Source organism: Lycium barbarum, chromosome 8, assembly GCF_019175385.1.
Source record: "Lycium barbarum isolate Lr01 chromosome 8, ASM1917538v2, whole genome shotgun sequence".
NCBI lineage: Eukaryota > Viridiplantae > Streptophyta > Magnoliopsida > Solanales > Solanaceae > Lycium > Lycium barbarum.
The window spans coordinates 27,265,479-27,291,963 of NC_083344.1; the positions used below are offsets into that span (position 1 = coordinate 27,265,479).

At 39.8% G+C, this 26,485-nt stretch overlaps 1 protein-coding gene across 1 annotated transcript; it reads left to right on the top strand.

The window, feature by feature from the left end:
- The first annotated feature begins 1,232 nt into the window (after window positions 1–1,232).
- On the top strand, window positions 1,233–9,906 carry LOC132606081 (phragmoplastin interacting protein 1). Its single transcript, XM_060319413.1, has 4 exons — window positions 1,233–1,824; window positions 2,640–2,832; window positions 8,948–8,994; window positions 9,076–9,906. The coding sequence occupies exons 1-4, from the start codon at window positions 1,358–1,360 to the stop codon at window positions 9,593–9,595; spliced, it is 1,227 nt and encodes a 408-aa protein (XP_060175396.1). The 5' UTR covers window positions 1,233–1,357; the 3' UTR covers window positions 9,596–9,906.
- The last annotated feature ends 16,579 nt before the right edge of the window (window positions 9,907–26,485 follow it).

Here is a 26,485-nt window from a genome sequence, read left to right on the forward strand (position 1 = left end):
TCACGACTCTGCTCGTGCGTTCTGTTATATCTTTTGCCGAGTCCCGGGCCGGTTCTGTTGTCGTGCGCACTTTGATATATTCCGGTGTTATGCTGTGTTGATGGTTCACCGAGCCACTCGCTAGAGGGCCGGGTTCCACTTATATTTGGCGTTATGCTGTGTATGGTGTTATGCTGTGTTATGATGTGTGACGGGGATACGGAGATTTGAACCTTCTGGTGTTATGCTGTGTTATGGCGCCATCGACGGGCGGGCGACCATATTCTTTGTGCCCTATGCATGACTTATATTTTGAGAGTAAACATTTTGATATTTTGGGTTTGCACTTATGTTCTGTACTTCTATTTCGTTTATGCCTCAGATTTGTTTTCTGTATCTTCTGCTTTGCATACTCAGTACATATTTCGTACTGACCCCCTTTCTTCGGGGGGCTGCGTTTCATGCCCGCAGGTGCAGACACACAGTTTGGTGATCCACCAGTTTAGGATACCCTCTTCTACTGTTTGGAGTGCTCCTCTTATTCCGGATTCTACATTTTGGTATATATCTTCGTTCGTTGCATATGTATGTATTTGTTCAGGGGTACGACGGGGCCCTGTCCCGCCATATGATTCGGTCTGTCTGTTTAGAGGTCTGTAGACGTATATGTGGGTTTTGTGCCTACTTCTGTACGGGTGTGTTTGTATGATCCCACTTGCCATGGCAGCCTTGTCGGCGTGCGTTTGTATATGTTTTGGGCCGTTGCGCCATTTGATAGCCTTGTCGGCTTCTGATATATATGTACATATATGGTTGTGCTTGAAATGTGTCTGAGACAGTTTGATATAATTTGAGGCAGCGTGTGATATTTGTGCCCGTATACGCTATCTGTATGTGATTCAGATTTGATGAGTGTGTTCGGGTGCCCAGTTCGGGCACTAGTCACGGCCTACGGGGTTGGGTCGTGACAAATAAGGGGATCTTATGGGTTATTATTTAGTTGAGTTGGGTTTAAATGATGGAGCGAGTTTAAAAAATAATTTTAGGTTATTTTGGGGGACAATTTCTGTCAAGATAGGGGTATATTTGAAAATTTTAAGGATGAAAATATATTTTTAATTCAAAATAAGTTCGAAGAATATTTTTAGTTCTTTTTTCAAAGTTGAGGGGTATTTTTGACCCTTTTGCCTTTTAGAATTTTAGAGCATTTTTTTTTGCACCTAATAATCCGGGCTAAGGGTATTCATGAAAATATGCCGCCTTCATTTTGACAAGGAAAAATGAAAGTGTCCCACACGATGACGGTTTGTTAAAAGACAAGGTTTTAGCAGGGTTTTGTTCCGCCATCAAATTGACCTTCCGCAGCATTGCATTGGCAATGGTTCAATCAAACAAGAAGTTGAAACAAAAACTAAGAGAAGCTAAATCTGAATTGTTATTAGCTGCTTCTGAGGTCAAACTCAATTCAAAATCTCAAGAATCCCTCAAATCTCTTCTTACTTCGGTGACCCAAAAACCCAGATTATCCAAAAGGGATAAACGTAGAGAAAAGGCTCTTACTTTGCAAGATGGCCAGAAAGATAAAGAAGAGGTTGTGGTTATGAGTGAGCAGATTAAAGGAAAAGATAAGAAAAGGAAGAGAGATGAAACTGAGGGATTACAGAAAAAGAAGGATACTGGGGAGTTGAAGCAAGAGAAAAAGCCTATTAAGAAGAAGAACAAGAACAAGAAGAAAGGGAAGAAACAGAAGGTAAAAGATGGTGAAGTTACGAACAGTGTGAATGTTGGGGATGCAGGAAATGGACAAGAAGAAGAAGCACAAGAGCCTAGTAAAACTGAGGAGAGGTATCAAATATGGAAATTCCTTTGTCATATTAGCTTTCAGTTTCCTGTTTTGGAATGTTTTACCTAATTGTTACTCCCTCTGTCCATTTTTACTTGTCCACTATACTACTTTTACTTGTCCAGTTTGGAAAATCAAGAGCTATTTTATCCTTATTATTAGTTATTGGGTTGAAAACTTGAAGGAATTGTTATTAAAGTATGTGTTTATTGATTTCAATTATTTAGACGATTTATAGTAATTAGGAGTGATATAGTAAAATTGCCAGTTTATTTATTGCTCCTTAAAGGGTGTGCAAAATCAAACATGGACAAGTTAAAATGGATGGAGGAGTACTTGTTTTGTGGAACTTTTTTGACCTTCTCTGGTTTATTAAGTTAAATAGTAAATTTACTGGTCTATATTTGGTGCTTAATTTTCACATGAGAATCAAAATAACCATTGGTATGATTAAAAAAAGATTTGGGCTTTTGTTAAGTTGCTGAACTTATGAAGCCCACTAGACGCGTATTTACTTTCAAATTACAATTATTTGTTGTCAGGTCTAACCTCGGGTTTACTGGTGTGCCAATTCAAGGGCATATTTAGGTTTTAATTTAAGCACCACGGAATGTTTGAAATTGTTGGTTATGTGAAATAGACGAGTACTCCGACATTGCATCAAACTCTTGTTTTTTGGGCTGTGGGGATGGACTTCTTTCATGACTTTTTGTTTGATTTATGTTTCATAAGACTCTTGTTCGACTCTTATCCGTTGCATGATTTCGGATCTGTTCTTTCATTTTCTTGTTCGTTTCTGACACCTATGTTGCTGTAGGAATATGCCTGTTTGTTCCAGGGAAGAAAGCGGTGATATGTCTAAAAAGGTTTATGTCGGAGGAATTCCTTATTATTCCACTGAGGATGATATTAGAAGTTACTTTGAAGGCTGTGGCACCATTACAGAGGTTGATTGTATGAATTTCGCTGACAGTGGAAAGTTCAGAGGAATTGCCATTATCACTCTTAAGGTAGATTCTTCAGGTGAACTGTGTTTTCTAATAGTGTTGTTGGTATCCTTAGCACTATTTTCAGAGAATGTTGCTTAAATGTCTTGGATGTATTTGTTGCCTCGCAATTTTGTGACAAAGTTTTGAAGTATGTGAACATCTGCAGACTTTTCAGGCTTAAGAATTATTATTTGCTTGACAGTCTGCTTGATAACTAATGAGATGGAAAGTATACCATGGGAAAATTCATCTCTTAGCAATATGACAGTCAGTGAGTTCTTATCTGTTGCTTGAAGGCATACAACACTTTTTTTATAGGTAAAAGGAAGTTGTGTTAATAACATTCAATACCAATCTAGTACTGAATGGGAACAGCCAGTACAAAGCAGGGAACCCTTTTAATCCTACAAGGCTTCCAAATTTTTTAAAATTACATCCAAATCATTTTCAAAAACAGCATTGCTCCAACTTTTCAGATATTGAATACATATGTTCTTAACTAAATAATTTCCTCCTTCCATCAAAGCATCTTCGGTTCCTTTCAAGCCAAATGCTCCACATTATGCACAATGGAATGGTCATCCATATCTTCTTTTGCTGCTTCCTCATGCTCTGGTTTGTCCAGCTACAGAGAACTTGAACTTGTGAGACGTTTGCTTGCATAACCCATCGAACTCCGTACAAGTTAAGAAACATGCACTAAATCTGCCATACATACATGCAATGTAGTGATAAATGGTTCACTAATTCCCCTTCCTCTTTTCACAAATAGCACCAGCAACATAAATTAAATCCTCTTGTCCGCAGCTTATCCTGTGTCAAACAGGCCTCATGTGCTACCACCCAGCCAAAGCAAGCAACTTTATCTGGAACCTTCATCTTCCAAAGTATTTTCCATGGCCATTCTGCACCACTTCCATAAATGTCAGCCATCCTTCTTACCGATTGACTTAACGATAAATTTCCCATCGCTGATGCCTTTCCACACAAAATAGTCACATTGCAGGCTGTCCAAAACAAGGCTGTTATCATCTTCAGTAACATCTCCACCCTGTCTATCTCCAAATCGTTAAAATTCCTTCTAAATTGAAATATTCATGAGCTACCATCCCGATAGTCAGCTATTCTACTATTTTTGTTAAGGACAATGCTGTATAAATCAGAAAACATGATAGTTAAAGATTCGTCCCAACCCATTTGTCCTCCCAGAACTTGAATCTTCTTCCATTGCCAATTTCCAGTCTTGTGTGATCTTGCAAATTAGATCACAAGCTGTTGATGTGCTTCCAGAAGGCAGTATCATGAGGTGCAGTTATACGTGTCGTATTCTCATAATTCTGAAAACCATACGTCAAGCTTAATGAACTGTTTGCTCTGTTCTCTTCTATTGTCATTCCACCTCCACAACCATTTCAACAGAAGGCTCTTATTTTGGAGCCCTAAATTTCTCACTCCCAGTCCAGCATCCTCCTTGCACAGCTTCACCTTTCCCCACTAACCAAATGCATCTTTTTGATGTCCTGATCTACTTCCACAAAAACTTGCACGTTATTCTATCTAGTTCTGCTTCCACCTTAGCTGGAATGAGAGTCAATGACATCAAATAAGTTGGAATGCCATTTAGGATGCCGTTCACCAAGGTCAATCTAACGAAAGATACTGTTTCTTCCATGTACTTATTCCTTTTCGCAACTTTCTGTTACCCTCTTCCAAATGCTATTTTCCTTTTGCTTTTCTTCGAGAGCTAATCCAAGATGTCGGAAATTTCGACTTGGCAACTCAATGCATCAGCTAAATCATCATCAGACTGTTCCGCTCTAATAAAAGACTGCTGCTCTTTTTCAGATTTAACTGAAGCACCGAAACAGCCAAATCTTACCTTACAAAAAAAACTGAAGCACTGAAACAGCCTTGAGAGCAATTAGCAGCCCATCTAGCCGTAAGATTTGTTCCTTATCTGCATTAGCATAAAACATATGGGAAATTTCTATATACCTTCCACACAGATAGCAATCCTGAAACCATTCAACCATTTAAATTCCACCGCTTTCGAAATCATCCTACTCAATGTCTCCATGATAAGGTGGCAAAAAATCGCCTTGTCTCAATCCCCTTTGGGGGAAAAAAGAACTTAGTGGAGAGACATTAATAACTGTGGTGACACGAAACTTCATCCAATCAATTCACCTCTCGCCAAAACCCATTTTCCGAAAAACATAGAAAAAGGACGGGCCATTTACATGGTCGTAAGCCTTCTCAAAATCAAGCTTACATAAGACCCTCTTCCTGCTTTTTAGCTTGTAATGCAAACATTTGTTTGCTAACACTGCCGCATCTACAATCTGCCGACCTCCGATGTAAGCATTTTGATTTTCCTATATCAAACTGTCCATCACTCTTTTGAGTGTCTCCATAAGCACTTCAGAAAGAATTTTATAGATGTTGCCCACTTAATGGGTCTGAAATCTCTAACATTCTTTGCATCCAGCTTCTTAGGTCTGAGTGAAATAAAAGTTGTGTTAAAGCCTTTCTCCATGCATCCTCTTGGGAGGAAATGCTCGAATGTACTCATAATATTGTATTTCAAGATACACCAGCATTTTTGACAAAATGCCACTGTAAAGACATCCCGACCTTGGTGCTTTGTCTCCAGCACCGTCTTTAATGACTTTGAGCACCTCCTTGTCAGTAAAGGGCCTTGCCAATCTTTTTCATCATGCTTAACCAGATTTCCATCACATCAATCAGGTCTCCACAATTCCTCCTCCTTAAACAAGTTGCAATTAAAGTCCATTATATGTTATTTAATTAATCCTGGGCTGTTCATGAAACGATTCTCCTTGAATCTCCATTTTATCGATGTAGTTTTACCTTTTGTTGGCATTCACTCTCTTATGCAAAAGCTCGTGTTTTTATCTTCATGATGAAGCCAAAAGACCCTTGACTTTTGTCCTCATGAAATTTCCTCTGCCTTTGCACTTAACTCTCCAATTATCTTGCAAATTTAACCTTTTTAATACTCATCTTATATGACGTAGCTGCAATTATCTGACAGGTTTAATAGAAAGGAGAATCTTCTTTCTGTTATCCCTGTTCTTTGAATTACGGAAATATCAAATAAGTTGTACAAGATGAGTATTGATAAGTATCTGTCTAATAATTGTCAAGCATCTTTTCGATGCAATGAATTAGCTTGTATATGCTTTGTTCATGTGATGCTGACCAATACTAGTAACTGTTTCCTTGCATTGGCTGCTTATTTGTAAGGCATAAATGAACTGTTATGGCATGTTCTAGGGATTTTATGTTTTTATAGCTTACATTAGCTAGTACAGGAAACTCCATTTCTTGAAGCCTGCTAAATATCAAGCATGTTCATGTGTGGCAAAGAATGGAAAGAAATCACATGAGCCAAAATTTAATGGAAGTTGAGGCAAACTACATGATTGACTATTCTCATTATTGGCATTGACTACCCTATACAATTTTTCTTATAGACTAATATTTGAATGTATTTAGTTCAATTATGAGAATCCTCATCACATCACCCCTCCGAATGTGAGGGAGTATGAGCTAGGGTTCTCACATCATGGACGGGTATGGGTAAAGAAGCTAGTCCTGCCACATCAACACCCGGATGTGATGCAAAATAAGAAAAGGTCTCGACCTCATGGACGAGTTTGGGCAAAGAAGCTAGTCTCGCCTCCCCCATATCAACACCCAGATGTGGTGGCAAATAGGAAAAGGTTCCTTGTATGATGGGTGAATGAGGGTAAATAAGCTAGTCTAAGAGTTGGATTAGGGTAGATAGCTTGCCCAGGCACCAAGTTGGAAAAAAAGAGTCAGATTAAGGTAGGTAGCGGGAACATAGGCTTTTTGATGAGAAAATCGATGGACTTGGATACCATAAAAGAAGAGTTAATAGTACATGCCTACAGGAAACTAAATGGATTGGGCCAGAGGCTAGAGATGTAGCCAACACTGATTATAAATTATTGTATTGTGGGATCAATAAAATTAGGAATGTGATGGGAATAATTGTAGAACTAGGACTCAAGAATAAGGTTGTAGAGGTAAAAGTGAGATTAAGGCTTGTCAGTGGAAAGCAAACAATCAATATCATTAGTGTGCATGTGCTGTGGCAAATAGGACTTAATAAGAGAGCTAAAATTGGATTTTCGGTAGATGTGGATGCCTTGGTTCAACGGATTCCAGAAGACCAAAAATTCTTTGTTGGGGGAGATCTAAATTGTCATGTAGGTAAAGATAAGGACGGTTTTTATCAAGTACATGAAGAATATAATTATGGTATTGGAATGATCAAGGAAAGGCTATACTAGAGTTGATTTCTCTTGTGATATAGTTATAGCTAATACATGTTTTTTTTTTTTAAAAAAAGGGGAGCCTTGTAAAGTTGTCACAATTATAAAAGTTGCCACTGTCTGACCTGGATGTCATGAGATCAAGACGCAAAAACAGCTTACCTTTTACTTCTGTTCATTAAATTCACTCGTGGGCATGTGGCAGATTCAAATGGTAGCTTTCATTTTTAATCCTTTTCTTCCACTGCCCCCAAAGATTTTGGATAATGATGCTTTGTGGGCTCACATTTGTACCTCCTTTTTTCCGGAATTTGTTCCGAAGCTTATACTCATTCTATTTCACATACCATTTCTGTTACTTACATGTTTACTGCTTCAAATTCATGTTTTTCTTGTGATTCTTATTCTTGAAATGGTTGGAGGACTTGGTACTTTTCTCTACACTTCCTTTTTTTTTTTTTGGGAATTTTACACTGTATGCCAATTATGGCAAAATATTTATCCGTTTTAGCCCATCTTTTTTTAATTACCCGCCATAGCCATATTTTCCTCTTCAGTTTTTTTACTAGTCTTATACATTATTATACACTTTTATACAAGGTTTATACATTGTCTACAGTAGATGTATAAAGTTATATATTGTTGTATAATATTGTATACTAGTCTTACACATTATTATACACTTTTATACAAGGTGTATACATTGTCTACAGTAGGTGTATAAAGTTGTATATTGTTGTATAAAGGTGAATATTCAAGTTGGGCCATGAAATGTTGGGCTGTAGGTTTGTAATTTAAAATATGGGCTATGAATATGTAATTTTGACCCATAAATTGTTTATAAGTGAAATTTTCCCATTTTTTTTCCCCGGGGTATTACTCTGATATTATTTACATAATTATGTGGTGAGCGTATGATTTTCTCATAATTTTTGGTTTGAGCTATAGTTGGCGAAATTGATTCTGTGGAATCAACTTAATTTTGCCAGTAATGATCTTAAGATAACAGAACTGAGCATCTAAGTAGGTTCCATGGTCACGTGTCAGACTTATGGGAAACTGGCTCCCCGTCTGTGGAGATTGGGATGGCTGGACTTATGCCTACCTACTTTAAAGTAGATAGAGAATATTGTTATGACTTGACCTTTTCTCTTAGAATATTTGGTCAGTAATCATTATAGTATTTTAAGAATAATTTCACTGAGAGCGAAAACTAGAGAAATAGAGGGTGTTGGAGTTCCATCATCTAGAGACTAGAAACATATAGGGTTGTAGTCGCTGGCCGAACTTAATTTAAAATTTTGTATATTGCTCAGTATTAATTAATAATAAGAATGCTACTTTTGGAATTTATTTCCTCCAAACTATATAGACATTCTGCAAAATTGATCGCATTTGTCTTTTAAATTGTTTCTACCAAACAAAAAAAGAATCATATACGATTAGTCTTGAAGTGCCTACTATAAAAGTAACTGTCTTTCATGTTGCTTTCTGCAAAGTTATGTTCTTGAAATGTCAAGCATCATGAATTGGTTATTCTTTTTTGCGTTGAGGCCATTACACCTTTGTTAGTTAATCATTCTATTTTCTTATTTGAGAGGAGCAGCAAGAGTTCAAGTTATCCACTTTCACACGGTTACGAAGTACCTTGCTAATCTGAACAACCCTAGCTTTGCATTTGATTCATGTTTTTGTGACCTAAGCCACCTTATATAATTTGTCTTTCAGACCCTTGGTTGGTTTTCCTTTTCTTCGTGTTGGTTTCTTACAAAAATTGCTAGTTGAGTGGGTTTCTCTCTAAATTTATTTTCCAGACTGAAGCAGCCGCTCAGAGAGCTATGGCACTGGATGGTTCGGATATGTAAGTGCAATCAGGCATTCATCATTGAGAAAGTTAATCTTCTGTGTCTTGCTTCTCACTAACACTTATATCTTCTTCCAGGGGTGGACTATTCCTGAAAATCCAGTCATACAAGTCAGCTAGAGCTAACAAAGTGTCCAACTTCTCACCAAACATGGTGGCGGGGTATAATAGGATATATGTGGGTAACTTATCATGGAATGTAACAGAGGATGACTTGAAGAAACTTTTTTCAGATTGCAGCATAAGTTCTATTCGATTCGGTGAAGATAAAGAAACAGGAGAATTTCGGGGTTATGCACATGTGGATTTTGCTGATAGTCTCTCTGTAAACATGGCATTAAAGTTGGATCAAAAGATTGTATGTGGTAGACCTGTTAGAATAAGTTGTGCTGTTGCAAAGGAAGGAGCTGTAAAGAAAAGAGGGGCAACCAATTCAAGACCTACGCCGGAAGATCAAAATGCGGATAGTGTTGCAACAAGCACTGTTAGCGCAAAGATAAGGAGGCGAACATGTTACGAATGTGGAGAGCGTGGCCACCTTTCATTTTCTTGTCCAAAGAAACAAGAAACTGATCAGATAGAACAAGTTGCTACTTGATTTTGGTAGGAGACTTTACATATTCACAAATTCTGATCTGAGCTGTGCTCATCGAAATTTTGGTGTTGATTTTTTATCCACTTGGACAACATTTTTAGAAGTCCGTTATTTGCTCCTTTCCTAGTGGTCGAGTGTTATTTCTAGAAGGATTCAGCTGATGTTGTGTAGTGAGCTTAACAAGTACTTCCAATGTTCTTTCAATTTTGTCTGCAGCAAAGCAGAAAATAGGAACATGTGATAGATTACTTGTACGAGAATCATGAGAATACCAACTATTACACTGCGGTCCTGCTCATTTGCATCCACTTTTCTGACGTATTTCTGGAAAATTGTTGGTGTTTGCCCATACAAGAAGCTCTTCTGAATCATTCGCTTTCATTGAAAGGTTACAGGAGCCCCAAGGTTTTGGATTTTGGTCTTGTGGTAAGAGCGGCACAAGTGATGTGTCGGTTAGTCACACGTCAGGGGTTCACACCTTGTCGCGAATAAAAGTTTGGTATTTAAATAGAGAATGGTAGAGAAACAAGCCTATTATTTATCAAGTTTCAAATCATGCGCCACTATTGACGAAAAACAATGGAAAAATAAAAAATAAAAAGAGAAGGGAAACAAGAAAATAGATGATGGTCAAGAGAGGTGTAAAGAACCTAAAGTATGATAACGGACGACCAACTGAACAACCTCATTTAGCCTTCCATTAGATCGTAAAGAACATACTCAAATTCAATCAAGAGAAGGATTCAGAAACATAAGGGATTTTCTCTGGGCAATACCTAATAGCATAGGGATGTTCTTGAGTGTTGGCAAGGGCAAAGGATTCAGAAAGGCTTGAACTAGATTTGGAATACCTGGGCACGGGGTTAACCTCGGAGGTCAGGAACAAGTTAATTAAATTTCTTCAAGCTAATGTCGATTGTTTTGCGTGGTCCCATATAGACATGACAGGTGTACCACCGGAAGTAACAACTCATAAGCTCAGCCTCGATAGGAAATTCACCCTGATGAAGCAGAAAAGGAGACCAATGGCCGAGTCAACATGCCTTCGTAAAGGATGAGGTAACAAAGCTTTTGAAAATAGGCTCTATCCGAGAGGTAAAATACCCAGACTGGCTAGCTAATGTAGTCGTGGTGCCGAAGAAAGGTAACAAATTTAGAATGTGTGTTGATTATAAAGATCTAAACAAAGCATGCCCGAAGGATTCATTGCCCATGCCTCACATCGATCGAATGATCGATGCAATGGTCGGGCATGATATGTTGAGTTTTCTCGATGCCTATTCCGGGTACAACCAGATCCAGATGAACCCAAAGGACCGAGAGAAAACTTCTTTTATTACCCGGTATGGGACTTATTGTTACAATGTCATGCCATTTGGGTTAAAAAATGCTGGAGCAACTTACCAACGCCTAGTTAACAGAATGTTCGAAGAACAGATAGGGAAAACAATGGAAGTTTATATTGATGACATACTAGTCAAGTCCCTGGTAACAGAGGACCATTTAAAACATTTGCAAGATACCTTTGACAGACTTCCCAAATACAACATGAAGCTGAACCCGGAGAAGTGTGCCTTTGGTGTCCGATCGGGCAAATTTTTGAGTTTCATGGTATCAAACCGAGGGATTGAAATTAACCCAGACAAGATCAAAGCCATTGAGGACATAAAAGTAGTAAACAATGTCAAGGCAGTACAAAGACTAACTGGGAGGATAGCAGCTTTGAGCCGGTTCATCTTGAGGTCATCAGATAAGAGCCACCGTTGCTTCTCCTTACTAAGAAAGAAGAATGACTTCGTTTGGACGCTGGAATGCCAAAAGGCCTTGCAAGATTTGAAACGGTACCTGACCAGCCTGCCCTTGCTACACACGTTGAAGGCAGAAGAACAGCTATATCTATACTTAGCAGTATCCGAGGTGGCGGTAAGCGGCGTTCTGGTCCGAGAGGAAGCAGGTACGCAATTTCCAATTTATTATGTGAGTAGGACCTTAGGAGATGTGGAGACCCATTATCCGCACCTCGAAAAGTTAGCTATGGCATTGGTAAGTGCTTCGAGAAAGCTAAAACCTTACTTTTAATGCCATCCCATATGTATAGTAACTACTTACCCGTTAAAAAATGTCATGCATAAACTGGAGTTATCAGGTAGATTGACCAAATGGGCCGTAGAGATTAGTGGATATGATATCGAGTATAAGCCTAGAACAACTATTAAATCTCAAATCTTAGCCGATTTTGTAGCAGACTTTACCCCCGCCATGATTCCCGAGGAAGAAAAAGAGCTTTTGTTAACCTCAGGAAAGGCTTCGGGTATTTGGTCTCTACATACAGACGGGGCATCAAACCTGAAAGGTTCCGCGGGGCCGGGGGGGGGGGGGGCATTTTTCTTAAGGCCCCCGCCGGCAACGTCATTAGACAATCAATCAGAGCTATAAAATTGACTAACAATGAAGCCGAGTATGAGGCTATGATTGCAGGTTTAGAATTGGCTCAGAGTTTGGGGGCCGCAATGATCGAGGCAAAATGTGATTCTCTCCTGGTTCGGAAGATCATCAGAGCTGGGTACTATTGGAATCGGATGGAGGAGGACGCGAAAATCTTTGTCCGTAAATGTGATGGGTGCCAAAAACATGCGCCAATGATACATCAGCCGGGGAGTTACTGCACCCAGTCTTGTCCCCTTGGCCATTTATGAAGTGGGGAATGGATATCGTCGGTCCTCTGCCATGGCCCCCCGGTAAAGCTCGCTTCATCTTATTTATAACTGATTACTTTTCAAAATGGGTTGAAGCGCAGACTTTTGAGAAAGTTAGAGAGAAGGAGGTTATTAACTTCATATGGGATCATATCATTTGTCGGTTCGGGGTCCCGGCCGAGATAACTTGTGATAACGGTCCTCAGTTCATTGGCAATAAAGTAAATAACTTCCTCGAAGGGTTGAAGATCAAAAAGATTATGTCAACTCCGTATCACCCGAGTGCAAATGAACAGGCGGAATCCACGAACAAAACCATAATTCAAAATTTAAGTAAACGGTTAGAGATGTCAAAGCACGAATAGAAGGAAGTGCTACCGGAGGTATTATGGGCCTACAGAACAACGTCAAAGTCAAGCACGGGAGAAACGCCATTTTCATTAGTCTACGGGGCCGAGGCTCTAATCCCAGTAGAACTTGGCGAACCGAGTCTACGGTTCCGGTATGCCACCAACGGGTCAAATGAAGAGGCTATGGCCGTAAAACTTGACTTAACGGACGAACTACGCGAAAATGCGATGGTCCATTTAGCAGCTCAAAAGCAGCGAATGGAGAGGTACTACAACCGAAGGACACACCTTCGATATTTCCAAGTTGGGAACTTAGTACTACAAAAAATTAACCTGCACACTAAGAACTCCGATGATGGAAAATTGGGCCCGAACTGGGAAGGGCCGTATAAGGTAACCGGAATAACAGGCAAGGGGTTGTATCAATTGGAAACCATAGACGGCCACCAGCTACACAACAACTGGAACATGGCTCATTTGAAGAAATATTATTGCTGAGAAGTCATGTCGAGATAAATCCCGAAGGTATTAGAACTAAGAACTAGGTCTGAAAACACGTGTTGCACTCTTTTCCTTTGCCCGGTTTTATCCCGAAGTGGGTTTTCCATCAAGGGTTTTAATGAGGCAACAAGTACAGCGTGCTACCCGATGAAGATGAGGCTAACAACCCGAAAGTCCAAGACCAGATAAACACCGGGGACTGAATAGTGTTTCCCCGTTCATACTTCTCAAACAAACACTAGGGGACTACTATACCCCCACCAAGATCGAAGAAGAATTCACTGAAGTGAAGTCAAGACCCTAACAATTTTTATTTTTTCTATATACCCGAGCCTTCCGTACTAGGTTTCAATGTAACGGCCAAACGATCAAACGAATCGTGACCAAATAGTATTTGCTACGGCAAGAACAAAAGGGATCGGATAAAATCTTTAAATCGTGTGCAAACACTTACGATATGAAATAGTATTGTTGAAAAGTATGTCTTGGATATGTTTTCTTATTTAATAACCCTATACCGGGACTATCGTCAAAAAATCGACAAGGCAACAATGTCACAGTAAATTGAACACAACTCTACTAACAGCCTCGAATGGGGACTGCCGTTACAATACTGACAAAAGGGCAAATAAATAGTACAAAATGCCTCGGACCTAGTCCACTACAAACAAACAGTCGAAAGAAGGTCAAATAATTAAGGATAGGGGTGGGCGTTCGGTTGTTCGGTTCGGTTTTTTCAAAGTTTGGTTTGGTATTTCAGTTTCGATTTTTTTAAAGTGGAAACCGAACACCGCACCGAATTAGTTCGGTTCGGTACGGTGTTTTGAAGTTCGGTTCGGTTCGGTTTCGATTTTCTAATTCAGTTTTTTGGCATTAGTTAAGCAATAGTCACACGTTACTAAATGATTCATGATCAACAGCAGCAGCCAGTAGCAGCACCAGCCAACCGCAACAGCAGCCACCAGCAGCAGCAGCCAGCACCAGGACCAGCCGCCAGCAGCAATGATATTGATATATATTATATATCTGTTGTGATTCATGGAAGTAATGATATTGATATATATTATATATTGGTATAAAAATGTATTATATTAAATTTTCGGTTAAACCGAAAATCCGAAACCGAATACCGAATTTGCTATTTAAAAAAATCGGAACCGAACCGAAACATCGAAACACCGAAACACCGAAAACCGAAAAACCGAATTCATTCGGTTGAGTTCGGTTTTTTGGTTTTAGGTATTTATGCCCACCCCTAATTAAGGACCTCGACTGAAAATGCCCGAGGTGATTTGGAGACGTCTGAATTCACAAAGCATAAATAAGCCCCGCGGGCGAATCATTAAATAAGTCTTCGATCAAAAAACAAACCGGGCAAAGTAAGGCTCGTAACTGATGAGTTAAGATAGGCTCAGTCCGGATAAAAAGCTTAAGGCCAAGCCCCGGCCACTCAATACGATAGGCTTCGAAAAACAAACTGAACAAAGTAAGGCTCGTAACCGATGAGTTAAGATAGGCTCAGTTCGGGTAAAAAGCTTAGGGCCAAGCCCCGCAACTCATTACGAAGCAAATGATCAATGCAAGTATCATAAATTACATCCGATTCAAAGATCAAATAAAACGATGACAAAAGGGAAATATGCATTTCATACATGGCATAGCAAACCGAAGCTTTACACTTAGGATTTTTTACATGACAAAAAATAAAAAAAGCTCCTGCAGGCCCTATTCTACTTGGTATGAGATGAACCTGAGTTCTTGGATACGGTCTCCTCGGAATCGTCTTCGGAGCTAGCCTCAAGAGCTTTCTTAGCCTTATCCTCGATCATTCTCGCATCAAGTATGCGAGCCGGGATATTTTCCATACCCTGTTCAACGTGCTCGAGGGTCATCCTCCAGGATTTCCACCGTTCATACTCATCCAAGAGCGTAGAACGAGCCTCGGCGGCCACTATATCATTAAGGGCTTCATTTAGACCGGTCTCAGTTTTCTTCAGCTTTTCCTCCAACTCGGATTTCATGTCAAGTAGAGTGATTTGAACTGCATTGACAGATGCAAGCTCGGTTTGGAGACGATCATTGGTCGTAATAGCTTCCTCGAGGTCGCTCTTAAGCTCATCACTGATCCGGGCACGAGTATCGGCCTTTTCTTCAAAAACCCTCAGCTTTTCCTTCTTGATGGCTCTCTCGACTTCAAGTTGCCTCGACTTTTCTACCTCTTTCTCGGCATCAGCCTTGACCTAGTTAAGATCACCTCGAAGTTGGGCGATAGTAGCATCGAACTCATCGATTTTGGTAGCAAAGTTAGCATTCTCTCGGCTAAGGTTTGTATATCCTGATTCAGGAGCCGGTTCTTTTCAACCGCATCATCGAGTTCGGCCTTTAGGCGGAGGTTATCAGCTTTAGCTGCCTCCAGCTAGGATTGAAGGTTCGGGGGAGCGATTAACCGGTTCAGCTGGTCCTCTTTTTCCTGCAAGAGAAGCTTAAACTTCTCGGTTTCCCGGCTCTGAGCATCCAGCTGGCCCTTCAAGTCCTCTGCTTCGTGTTGGGCTCGGATGAAGCCCTCATTCACGAGCACAATGCTCTGCAAATATAAAACAAACTGTCACGACCCGGCTAGGGGCCATGACGGGTACTCGGGGCTAACCACCGAGCACCACTCATTCTATTACTCATCATGCTCATTATACACTTCTTTACTATTCACATGCTCATAATCATAGGACAACCATTTTTCAATTGGAAACATAATTTCTTTTATATACATAAGCCCTTCGGCTAGCAAAATAGTAATACATATACAATAGTAACATCGTGAGACCATACTACCCACACATGTGTATCTACGAGCCTCTACTAGAGTACTAGACATATGGACGGGACAAGAACCCGTCATGCCCAAATACATATATACATATATATATATACACACACAAAAGAATCAACCAAATAGCACCTCCGGAATAATGGAGTGCTCCTGTAAATCTGCTAATAACTCCTATAGGTCTGCACCATCTCCCTGTCTACCTGTGGGCATGAACACAGCGTCCAAAGAAAACGGACGTCCGTACGAACATTGTACTGAGTATGTAAGGCATGAATGAAATGAACATGATAGGGAAATCATAAGTCATAAGGTGAAGATACAACCTGCGTAACTTTTAAGGGTGGGTACATTTCATACACATATCATATACATAATCATAGTGCATATATCATTATAGTACATACATCATCGTATCATATAGATCATCATCTTTAACCCGCGTCCGGGTAATCATCATATGCCGCCCACTAGTGGTGATCATGCCCGGCCCTCTAGGCTCGGTGTAAACATAGCAGCCGACCTTAGCGGTGACATGCCCGGCCATTTAGGCACGGTGGAATCATATGCATCCCGCTTTCGCGGTGACATGCCCGGCCAACTAGGCACGGTGGAATCGTATCGCCATATAATCAATCATGAACTCATCATTATTACACATCTCATAGGCATATCATAATCTTATCATAGTCTAACATCATTATACATTTATCACCAAAACATACATTAGAACTTGAAGACAACTATGGCTATGTCGGGGTGACATAAGGTCGTGAACCCCCGACTACGTTATGGAGTGATCATAATCGTCATGTCTCACCTTGGAGGGACTAGTATTTTAAGGTGAGTGTACACAAGGAAAATCATCAATGGAACTATACTTAAATTCATCATCATCGTTATCGTGCTCGTATCATATCTCTTTTCTTTATCTCATACATATATAGCTCATTACAGTCATGGACTCATAGTTCCTTTATTTAGGAAGATTATGGAAAATTTAGAAGATTCATGTCATAGGAGTCATGCCTTAGAAAGAAGGGGCTAGCCTTACATACCTATGTCGTTTAACAGTTTTATCGCTTGATCGTTCTCCTTCAATGCTCGCGTTTCTACCTTCAAGAGGATTCACATCAACATTAGTTAATCGATTATATGAACGTGTTACTAATGCTAGAGAAAATTGGCCAGCATTTCCTTTGTTTATACAGCTTTCCTCACTTTACATATCAACTCCCAACATCCATCACAACATTCACAATATTATACACAAAAATCATCATTCATCCACATTATCCACATTTCACAAATTCACTTCGATTCCTCCATAATCGTGGTCATAGTTCGCTATCATGTTTTCTCACATATAATACTTATCCCATGTTCTAAATGTCACTTATAGCATACTTATAATCACAACATATCAATATTCATAATTCACTCCAAACTACTACTCAACAATGACACTATTCCCACATTCATGACCCATTTTCTATATCCTTCTACAATCCAAGTGTTTTAACTTTTCAACACCTTAAACAACATGGAATGATCATAAAACTCACCTTATATAATGGAATAATAATGTCACGACCCAACTAGGGGCCGCGACGGGTACCCGGAGCTAGATACCGAGCACCGCTCACTCTACTACTCATTTTACTCATTTAATGGTCTTTTGCCAGTTTTACGCATGAAAGTATAGGAAACATAATTTGTATCGAAACATAAGTACTTTATATACATATGTCTCTCGGCCATCAAAATAATATATACATAATAATAGCATATTTTGAGACCACCTGACCCATACTACGTATCTACGAGCCTCTACTGTCATAATGAATACATAGACGGAACAAGACCCCGTCGTGCCCAAAATATATATATACATATATACCAAAGAGAAATCATAAGAACCTCCGAACAATGGAGTGCTCTCCACCGCTGACAGCTCTTATGTATCTGGATCAAGCTCGCCTCCCTGTCTACCTGTGGGCATGAACACAACGTCCAAAGAAGGGACGTCAGTACGAATATTGTACTGAGTATGAGAGGCATGAACAATGAAGAAAGGCATCAATAATATAATGAGAGCATCAATATAAAGCATATGGATCTGACCGATAATCATAAATGGAATAATGCATGCCGTCTTACTCATATTTATCATCGTAACATGTATGCATCATATGCAAGCTGCCCGCCCATGTTAGAACGGTGTGATAATCAATAATATAAGCCCGCGTCCAGGCCTCCCGCGTCCGGGGTACCATCTCATGCCGCCCACTAGTGGTGTCTGCCCACGCCCGAGGGTTGTGGTGTATCCGTATCGCCGCCCGCCGAAGCGGTGTCTGCCCAGCCAACTAGGCCCGGTATACAATGCTCATGCCATGCTTATCATAAAATAATCATAATAATGTACTCATTGTAAAATACCTATCTTATCATAGCACATGCGTAAGGTTTGAGAACAACTTTACTCTATCGGGGTGTCATAAGGTCGTGACCCCCCGATTACTTTATGGAGCAATTACAGACATTCTGCCTCACCTTGAAAGGACTAGTACATAAGGTGAGTGTAGGCAAGGACTAACATCATCATCATCCTAGCATCATCATATCGTATAACTTATCTCATATAGGCATTTAGCTTTTTGGAATGTAGGAGCTCATGGAAAGATGGTAATTCGAACTATAAGATTCATGCCATTGGAAATAAAGGACTAGCCTCACATACCTTGCCGTTTAGCTAAGTTTTTGTCCACTTATTCTCCTTCGACACCACGTCGTCACCTTCATGAGAGAATTCGTATTACATTAGTTAATTAACTACAAGAACAGATTGCTAGTTCTAGGAAAATTTGGGCAGTACTTCCTTCGTTTATACTACTTTTCCCATGTTCTATATCTACCCCCAACATTCACAATGCTATTCGCAATATCGCAATCAAAATCATCATTTATGCACCATTAGCAAAATCCACCATTTTCCTCCAATTTTCCCATATTTCTCCCTATAGCTCACCTTGGTGCTTTCGTGCATTTACTACTTGTTTCACGTTATAAACATCATTTATATCGTATTTGTACTCACAACACTTCAACATTCATGATTCAATTCCACTATCATTCATTTATGTCACTATTCACTCAATAATGACCCATTCCTATGTTCTTCTACATTTTAAGTATCTAAGCCTTCCAATACCTTGAATCACGTGGTATAGTCATGAAACATACCTTAAATGATGATTGAACAGGCCTTGAGTTGAAATACTTCACTTAGCCAAAACCCTAGTGCCACCCTATTAAGGATTTCTTGACTTAGATGATCCTTTGATGTGTTCTTACACTTGTTTTCATGAATTTAGTGGTGTTGATCTTGATGTTCCCTTTGATTCTCTTGAATTCTTATTGAGGAAATATTTGGAGAGTTCTAGAGCATTCTTGAATTATATGGAAGAAAAATGAAATGAAATGAAGCCTAAGTTCCTTTTTAATAATCACAAAACTGATCTTTAATGAAAAATTGTCGGGATGAACAGTGGTCGTAAACCACAGTTTACGGACCGTATTGTGGTTTACGGTCCGTCCTCCGCGATCGTTTTTAAGCATTTCAAAAACAGAAAGTTTGGCTAAGGGACATGGCAGTTTACGACCGAGGTTTACGGTCTGTAAACCAGTTTACGGGCCGTCCTCCAAGTCGTTTTTAGCCATTTCAACACTTTGACAGAACTTGAAATTTTTGGACAGCTGGAGGACGATTGCACTAGACGGTCCGTAAATCACTTTACGGGGCCGTATAGTGCCCCTCACGACCACTGAGCTGAAAATTCTCCGCCACTTCCTTATTTCCAAAAATTCATAATTAGCCATTCCCGACTTAGTAAAACATCATACACTCAAGCCCTTCATTGTTCTACTCATCACCCAAGTACGGAAAAATTTCTGAAATGTAACAAATAAGCCTTGAGTGGAAATTCTCTTCTTGTATCAAAACCCTAGCTCACTTCCCTTGGGATTTCTTGGCTTAGATGAACTTTGATATGTTTCATACACTTGATTTTGTGGGTTTGATAAAGTTAATCATAGATTTCTCTTGGGTTCTTGTGGGTGAAGAGAGGAGAGGATTCTAGAGTGTTCTTGAAGTGTAGAGTGTGGAAATGAAATGAAATAAATGAGAGAGAGGGTCCTTAAATCAACTTAAAAATCTGTCCCGACCTGAACATACGGACCAACATATGGTCCGTACATTTTATATTGACCGTATGTTTGGTCCAGTGAAGACCCTCATTCTGGGTAGAACATATGGTTGGACATACGGTCCGTATGTTTTATACGGCCAGTATGTTTGGCTGTATAATGCCCAGCTTTCCGAAGTTTGTTCTCGTTGACTCGGTTGATCTCCAATCCTTATGGAAACTTCTTGACACTTGTTTAATACTTCATTAACAATCTAAACATCCCTATAACTTATCCTCAAGGCCTTACCAAACAATCCTTAACGCAATAATTTACGAAACCTTTTCTAAACCCCACTTATACTCCACTTGTCCTTATCAATCCTTATTTCATCAATTCATATAACTTCAAAATCTTAACGTATGCATTCTAAGACCACTAAATATCCGTCTTATAGTATTAAGAACTTCCTGTTACCCTTAAGTTCGCATTGGTTCATTCACTAAGAAATGCATAAGAACACTTACCCAGTTGCCCGCATGCATCCCTTCGTTTATGAGACATTTCCATGGGAGTCCCTCCATCTTCTCCTTGTTTGAATCTGAAACAAGAGGTCTTAAATAACTTGCAACCCCCACGGGACGTGATAAAAAGCTGCAGTCCTCGGGGACGGTGACCATAGCCTACCTAGTGCTTCTCGGTTCTACACTGGGGGTTGGAACAATATCAACAAGTTTTGACCTCGCACCTATTTCAATGGAATGGTTGGCAACCCTCGTGGCACGAGAAATACGGAGGTGTCCAAACCCCGAGGCTTCGGCCATAGTAGGAGGGGTACCGGTGAGCATATCATCAAGGTTATCTGGTCTCGAAGAAGAAGAAGGAAGAGAAGCCAGCATAGCTCCAGCAGTGTCAGCGGATGAAGGCACCTCGGTCTCAGTAGCTTGGTCGACTCTAGATGACGGGTCGGTTGCCGCAGTAATTTTAACCTCTAAGTCCGTTTTAACCCTTTGGGCGGCGTCGGTCCAATTGCTTGTAAATTTAATTGGTGTAGGAATATTAGTGGAGGTTAGGGATTAATTAACTATGATTATATTATTAAGTGGGGATTAATGATTAATTAAGTTAATTAGACCACTAAGCGGGCCCCATAACACGTGGCGAACTTTGATTGGAGGATAATTGAGTGGGACATGTGTCAAAAGGGTGGACACGTGTCCCATGAAGAGGCTGCCTATATAAGGCCCTTGATGACTCATAAGCCACCTTTCAATTACAATTCATTTCAAATTCACTTTGAATGAGAGAGAAATAAGTGAACTAAGCTAGAGGGAGAAAGAGGGTTCGGCCAGCCATGGCAGCCACATGATGAATTCACGACCAGCCATGGCAGCCACATGATGAACTCACGGCCAGCCATGGCAGCCACATGATGAACTCACGCCCCCCCCCCCTACACCATTAAATTGTTATATTTTCAAGTTCAATTGGAGGAAGAAAGGAGGGAGGAAGCTCACGGCCATGGTGGATAATGAGAGCTTGTCTCTAAGGTAAGATTTAATCCTTTTCTACAGGTTTTGGAGATGGTTTGAACTTGCTATAATTGGTGGTGGATATGGAATTGAATGCGAGGAAACTGAGCGATATAGGTGAAGTGCTGCCTAATTGTCTGGAAATAAGTTACTAACGTTAAAAATACGTTTTATGCCATTTCGTAGCTTAACTATAGTCTTGACGTCTTAATATAGGTTGAGATATTTTGTGAAACGTGTACATATCGAATCATGGATTAAGCGCCAAAGGTATGTAAAGTTAACCCTTCTTTCTTTTTGGCATGATCTTTATGAAACAAACAGACGACATGTTTATGATTCCAAAGAAGTTCCTATTCTTAGAGCCACTAGGATGGATAATGATCTTGACTTCCAAAAGCTATTTCATTATGTCTTGATACGTGCATATGATTCCAGAAGTGCTATTTGGATATAATCCATAGTGATATTCGAAAGGTACTTGATATGACTATTGTCTTGATTTTCAAATGATAGTTCGTTTTGATTATTCTATTGAGTCTCAAATATGATTTGATTTGCATATGGTTGCTCACTACTCCAATCGTGCATGCCTCAACATATCTTTCACTGAGTCCCGGGCCAGGATACGTTTTCGTGCACAGTTTCACTGCATTGTTCACCGAGTCCCTCACTAGAGGGCCGGGATATGATATATATATATATATATATATGATGGCGTTATGATGTGATGGTGTTATGATGTGACGGTGTTATGATGTGTTTATGGCGCCAAGGATGGTATGTGGCGACCTTATTCACCGAGTCCCATAATGGGCCGGATATGATATATGATATTGACATGCATGATTTTCATTTCATAAGGCAAGTGTATTGATATTTTAAAAGTCATACTTGTTTCCGGTAATCTTGATTTCAGTAATGATCCTTTTTATTGTATTTCATGCTTTATATACTCAGTACATATTCCGTACTGACCCCCCCTTTATTCGGGGGGGGGGGGGGAGGGGGGTTGCGTTTCATGCCCGCAAGTACAGATAGTCGGTTTGGTGACCCTTGAGCATAGGACTTCTATCTAGCTATCTTGGAGAGCCCCGTTGTTCCGGAGCCTAGACTTTTGGTACAAATCTTATGATGTATATATATATGTTTATCCAGGGGTATGGCGGGGCCCTGTCCTGTCACATTTCGCTATTGATATTCTTAGAGGTCTGTAGACATATGTGTAGGTTGTGTATAAGTTCTGTTCAGCTGTGTCTATACGATGTGCTATGATATGATGTTCGCCTGTAGTGGCAGCCTTGTCGGCTTGCGTATCATTTTATGATTTGATTAGTTGTGACTCCTCAGGAGACAGTTTATCTGGATATATATATATATATATATATATATATATATATATATATATATATATATATATATATATATATATATATATATATACGTGTACCTATATGGTCGGGCAATTTATACATATATGCATACATGATAACGACGACGATGCTAATAGTGATGATGATAATGATGACGACGATAATAGTGATAACGATAATGATGATGACGTTAATAGTGATAATGATAATGATGACGATGATAATAGTGGTGACGCTAAAGATGTTATGGGCTTTTATGTATATGTACCAATGTATGGCTATTATGAAACCCTGAGTTTATATGGCTGGGTATAATATATATATATGTATATATATATATATATATATATATATATATATATATATATATATATATATATATAATCCGCGCGCACCACTGCAGTTGGGTACGGATACCACTGAGCCTTGGTAGGGCCGGGTACAGATATCACTGAGCCTTGGTAGGGCCAGGCACGGACAACACTGAGCCTTGGTAGGGCCAGGCACGTATAACACCAGGCATTATTATAGTCGGGTACGTAAGACACCGAACCTATAGAGTCGGGTACGATACTACTATATATTCAAATGTATGAAAAGCCCGAAGGACATGTATGTGATATTGTCGAGCCACTACGTGGCCGAACACGGATAATGTTTAATGTGTATGAGCAGATACGGTATTATGATATCTGTATGATACGATGATATATGCGCTATGATGATACATGTACTGTGATTATATATGATATAGGCATGAAAGGAATCCATCCTTAAAAGTTACGCAGGTTATATCTTCATCTTATGTCTCATGACTTCTCTATTATGTTCATTTCATTCATGCCTTACATACTCAGTACAATATTCATACTGACGTCTGTTTTCTTTGGACGCTGTGTTCATGCCCACAGGTAGACAGGGAGGCAACCCAGATTTATAAGAGCCGATAAGTAGACTTTTGAGAGCACTCCATTATTCCGGAGGTGCCACTGATTTACTATTGTGTGTATATATATGTTTTGGACACGACGGGGTCCTGTCCCGTCCATATGTTTAGTACACTAGTAGAGGCTCGTAGATACGTCTGTGTGGGTAGTATGGTCTCACGAATTTCCACGTGTATATATGTATTATGTGGATAGCCAAAGAGCTTATGTATATAAAGGTAATTATGTTTCGAAAAAAAAATGGTCTTCCTACGATTTGAGTATAAGATTAATGAATGAAAGCTCGATGTGTACGATGGGAAATGGTATGAGCGGTGCTCGGTGGTCAGCCCCGGGTACCCGTCCTGGCCCTAATCGGGTTGTGACATGAACGCAGCGTCCACAAGAAGGGACGTCAGTACGAACAATGTACTGAGTATGTAAGGCATGAATAGTAGTATGATATCAGAGTGAAGATAACATAAGATAAAGTAAGCTATTATACCTCGTACTCTTCTTAAGATCTCTGTCATGTAATCTACTCGTCTACAGGAAAAACATGTCATATACATCCATACACAAAATACATACATATGCGTTCACATACACTTACTATACATACATCTGTCATATCCGTACCCGGCCCTTTCGGGACTCGGTGTCATCCGTACCCGGCCCTTTCGGGACTCGGTGTTATCCGTACCCGGCCCTTTCGGTACTCGGTGTCATCCGTACCCGGCCCTTTCGGGACTCGATGTTATCCGTACCCGGCCCTTTCGGGACTTGGTGTTATCCCCAGCTGATCAGTGGGATGCAATGCATACATACATACATACACATAAAAATACATAAATGAAATCAACGTCATCATTAGTATTACCATTGTCACTATATCATTCCTTGAAGGATCAACCATCGTAAGATGAAATCGACGATGTCACGGAAATATCGAGAATCATGAACTTAGGTAGCGCTAGAAATAGAATCGTTATCATCGCTATGTCTCACCTCAAAGGAACGAGTAACATGAGGTGAGACCATCAACAATAAGTACGGTTAAGGGATTAATGGAATGGCTCAATAGTCTCATAATGCCTTCAAATCATAGCTTCGAAGTTTCAAAAGAAGAGAATCATGATCGTCGTCACAATCATCATAGAACATATTCTATTTAACACCATAAGAGGCTTTAAGAGTCATGAACTTCGCGCTTTTGAAAACAAGGCGGTTACGGAAACATTTATGGAATCATAACATAGGAATCATGCCTTTGAAAGAAAGGGACGAGGCTTAACATACCTGTTCAACCTCCTATTAGCTACGCTTATTCGTCCGAGCTCGCAAGTCTACATTTAAGAGGATTTACACTAACGTTAGCCTCTTTATCTCACACTTATTCCAAGTTTCAAATCAAACTATTCTATATTCTGCCGAAAATCGGGCAAGCATCTCCCCTGTTTATACGCCTAGCCCGAATTCTCAATTCAACAACCAACAACAACAAAAACAATACTAACATCAATAGAATCTTTTCCAACACCAAAGTATTCCATAGAACAGCCCACACACTGTTTTCTAACTTCCATAACTAACCAACCCATTATATAATTATTTAACCACGCTTTCTTCATAAATAAGTCGGTATTAACATAAATAGAAAAGAGATCCATACCTTTCTCTTGGTAATATTGCAATATCTTCACTTATCCACCTTGAAATTAAGCCACAATGCCGCAATACACAATTTTGTAGTTGCAACTATACGCCGTCTGGACTGAGATTTGGGAATTATACCTGGTTTCGGGCTAAAAAGTTGATGTTGGAAAGTTGGAGAATATTCTGAATGTTTTAGGGAGGTTTGGGTGTGTTTGGTGTGAAAATAGGGGGCCTCCTTTTATAGAACGGTCCAGCTTCTGCCTGGACAGACTTAATTTTTCTTCAGTGCGTTCGCGCCCCCTTTGGGCGCGTTCGCGCAGCCTTAGTTTTTCTGCCTGCACCTTCGTTCAGTAAAAAGGTCATAACTCTTGATCCCGATATTGTGTGAGGTCCTACGACCTATTGTTGAAAATCTAATTCAATTATCTATAACTTTCAATCTTGGTATTTTTCCAAATTCCAAACTTATAATGTCGTTTTGGTCCCTCCAAGTCGGATCATCCGAAAATGTTTACTTTAATCGTCCTTTTGGAGGGCTTATGCCCATTTTCGGCTTAAGGGTCCTTTTTAGGACTTGATCAACTTTCCATGTATTACTCATATATTTATTCATATGTCCTTTAGAAGACCCGGGTGTGTGGACCCCACTTAGCTTACAGCAACGAGGCTTTTCATCAAGTGACATATGAACCAATTCACACCATATGGTCTCCAAATGTCATATATATATATATATATATATATAACCTTCATCCTGAACCCAGGCCTCAAAATTGCTCAGCGCGTTCGCGCAGACCATTTTCCTGGTCTGCCAGCCCGACTTGTAACGTTCTTATCTCCTTACCCCGAT

Coding starts and splice junctions, on each gene's coding strand:
- LOC132606081 (XM_060319413.1), top strand. CDS start 1,358: ATGGTTCAATCAAACAAGAAGTTGAAACAAAAACTAAGAGAAGCTAAA. Junction 2,833..8,947: donor TTGCCATTATCACTCTTAAG/GTAGATTCTTCA, acceptor TTTATTTTCCAG/ACTGAAGCAGCCGCTCAGAG. Junction 8,995..9,075: donor GCACTGGATGGTTCGGATAT/GTAAGTGCAATC, acceptor ATCTTCTTCCAG/GGGTGGACTATTCCTGAAAA.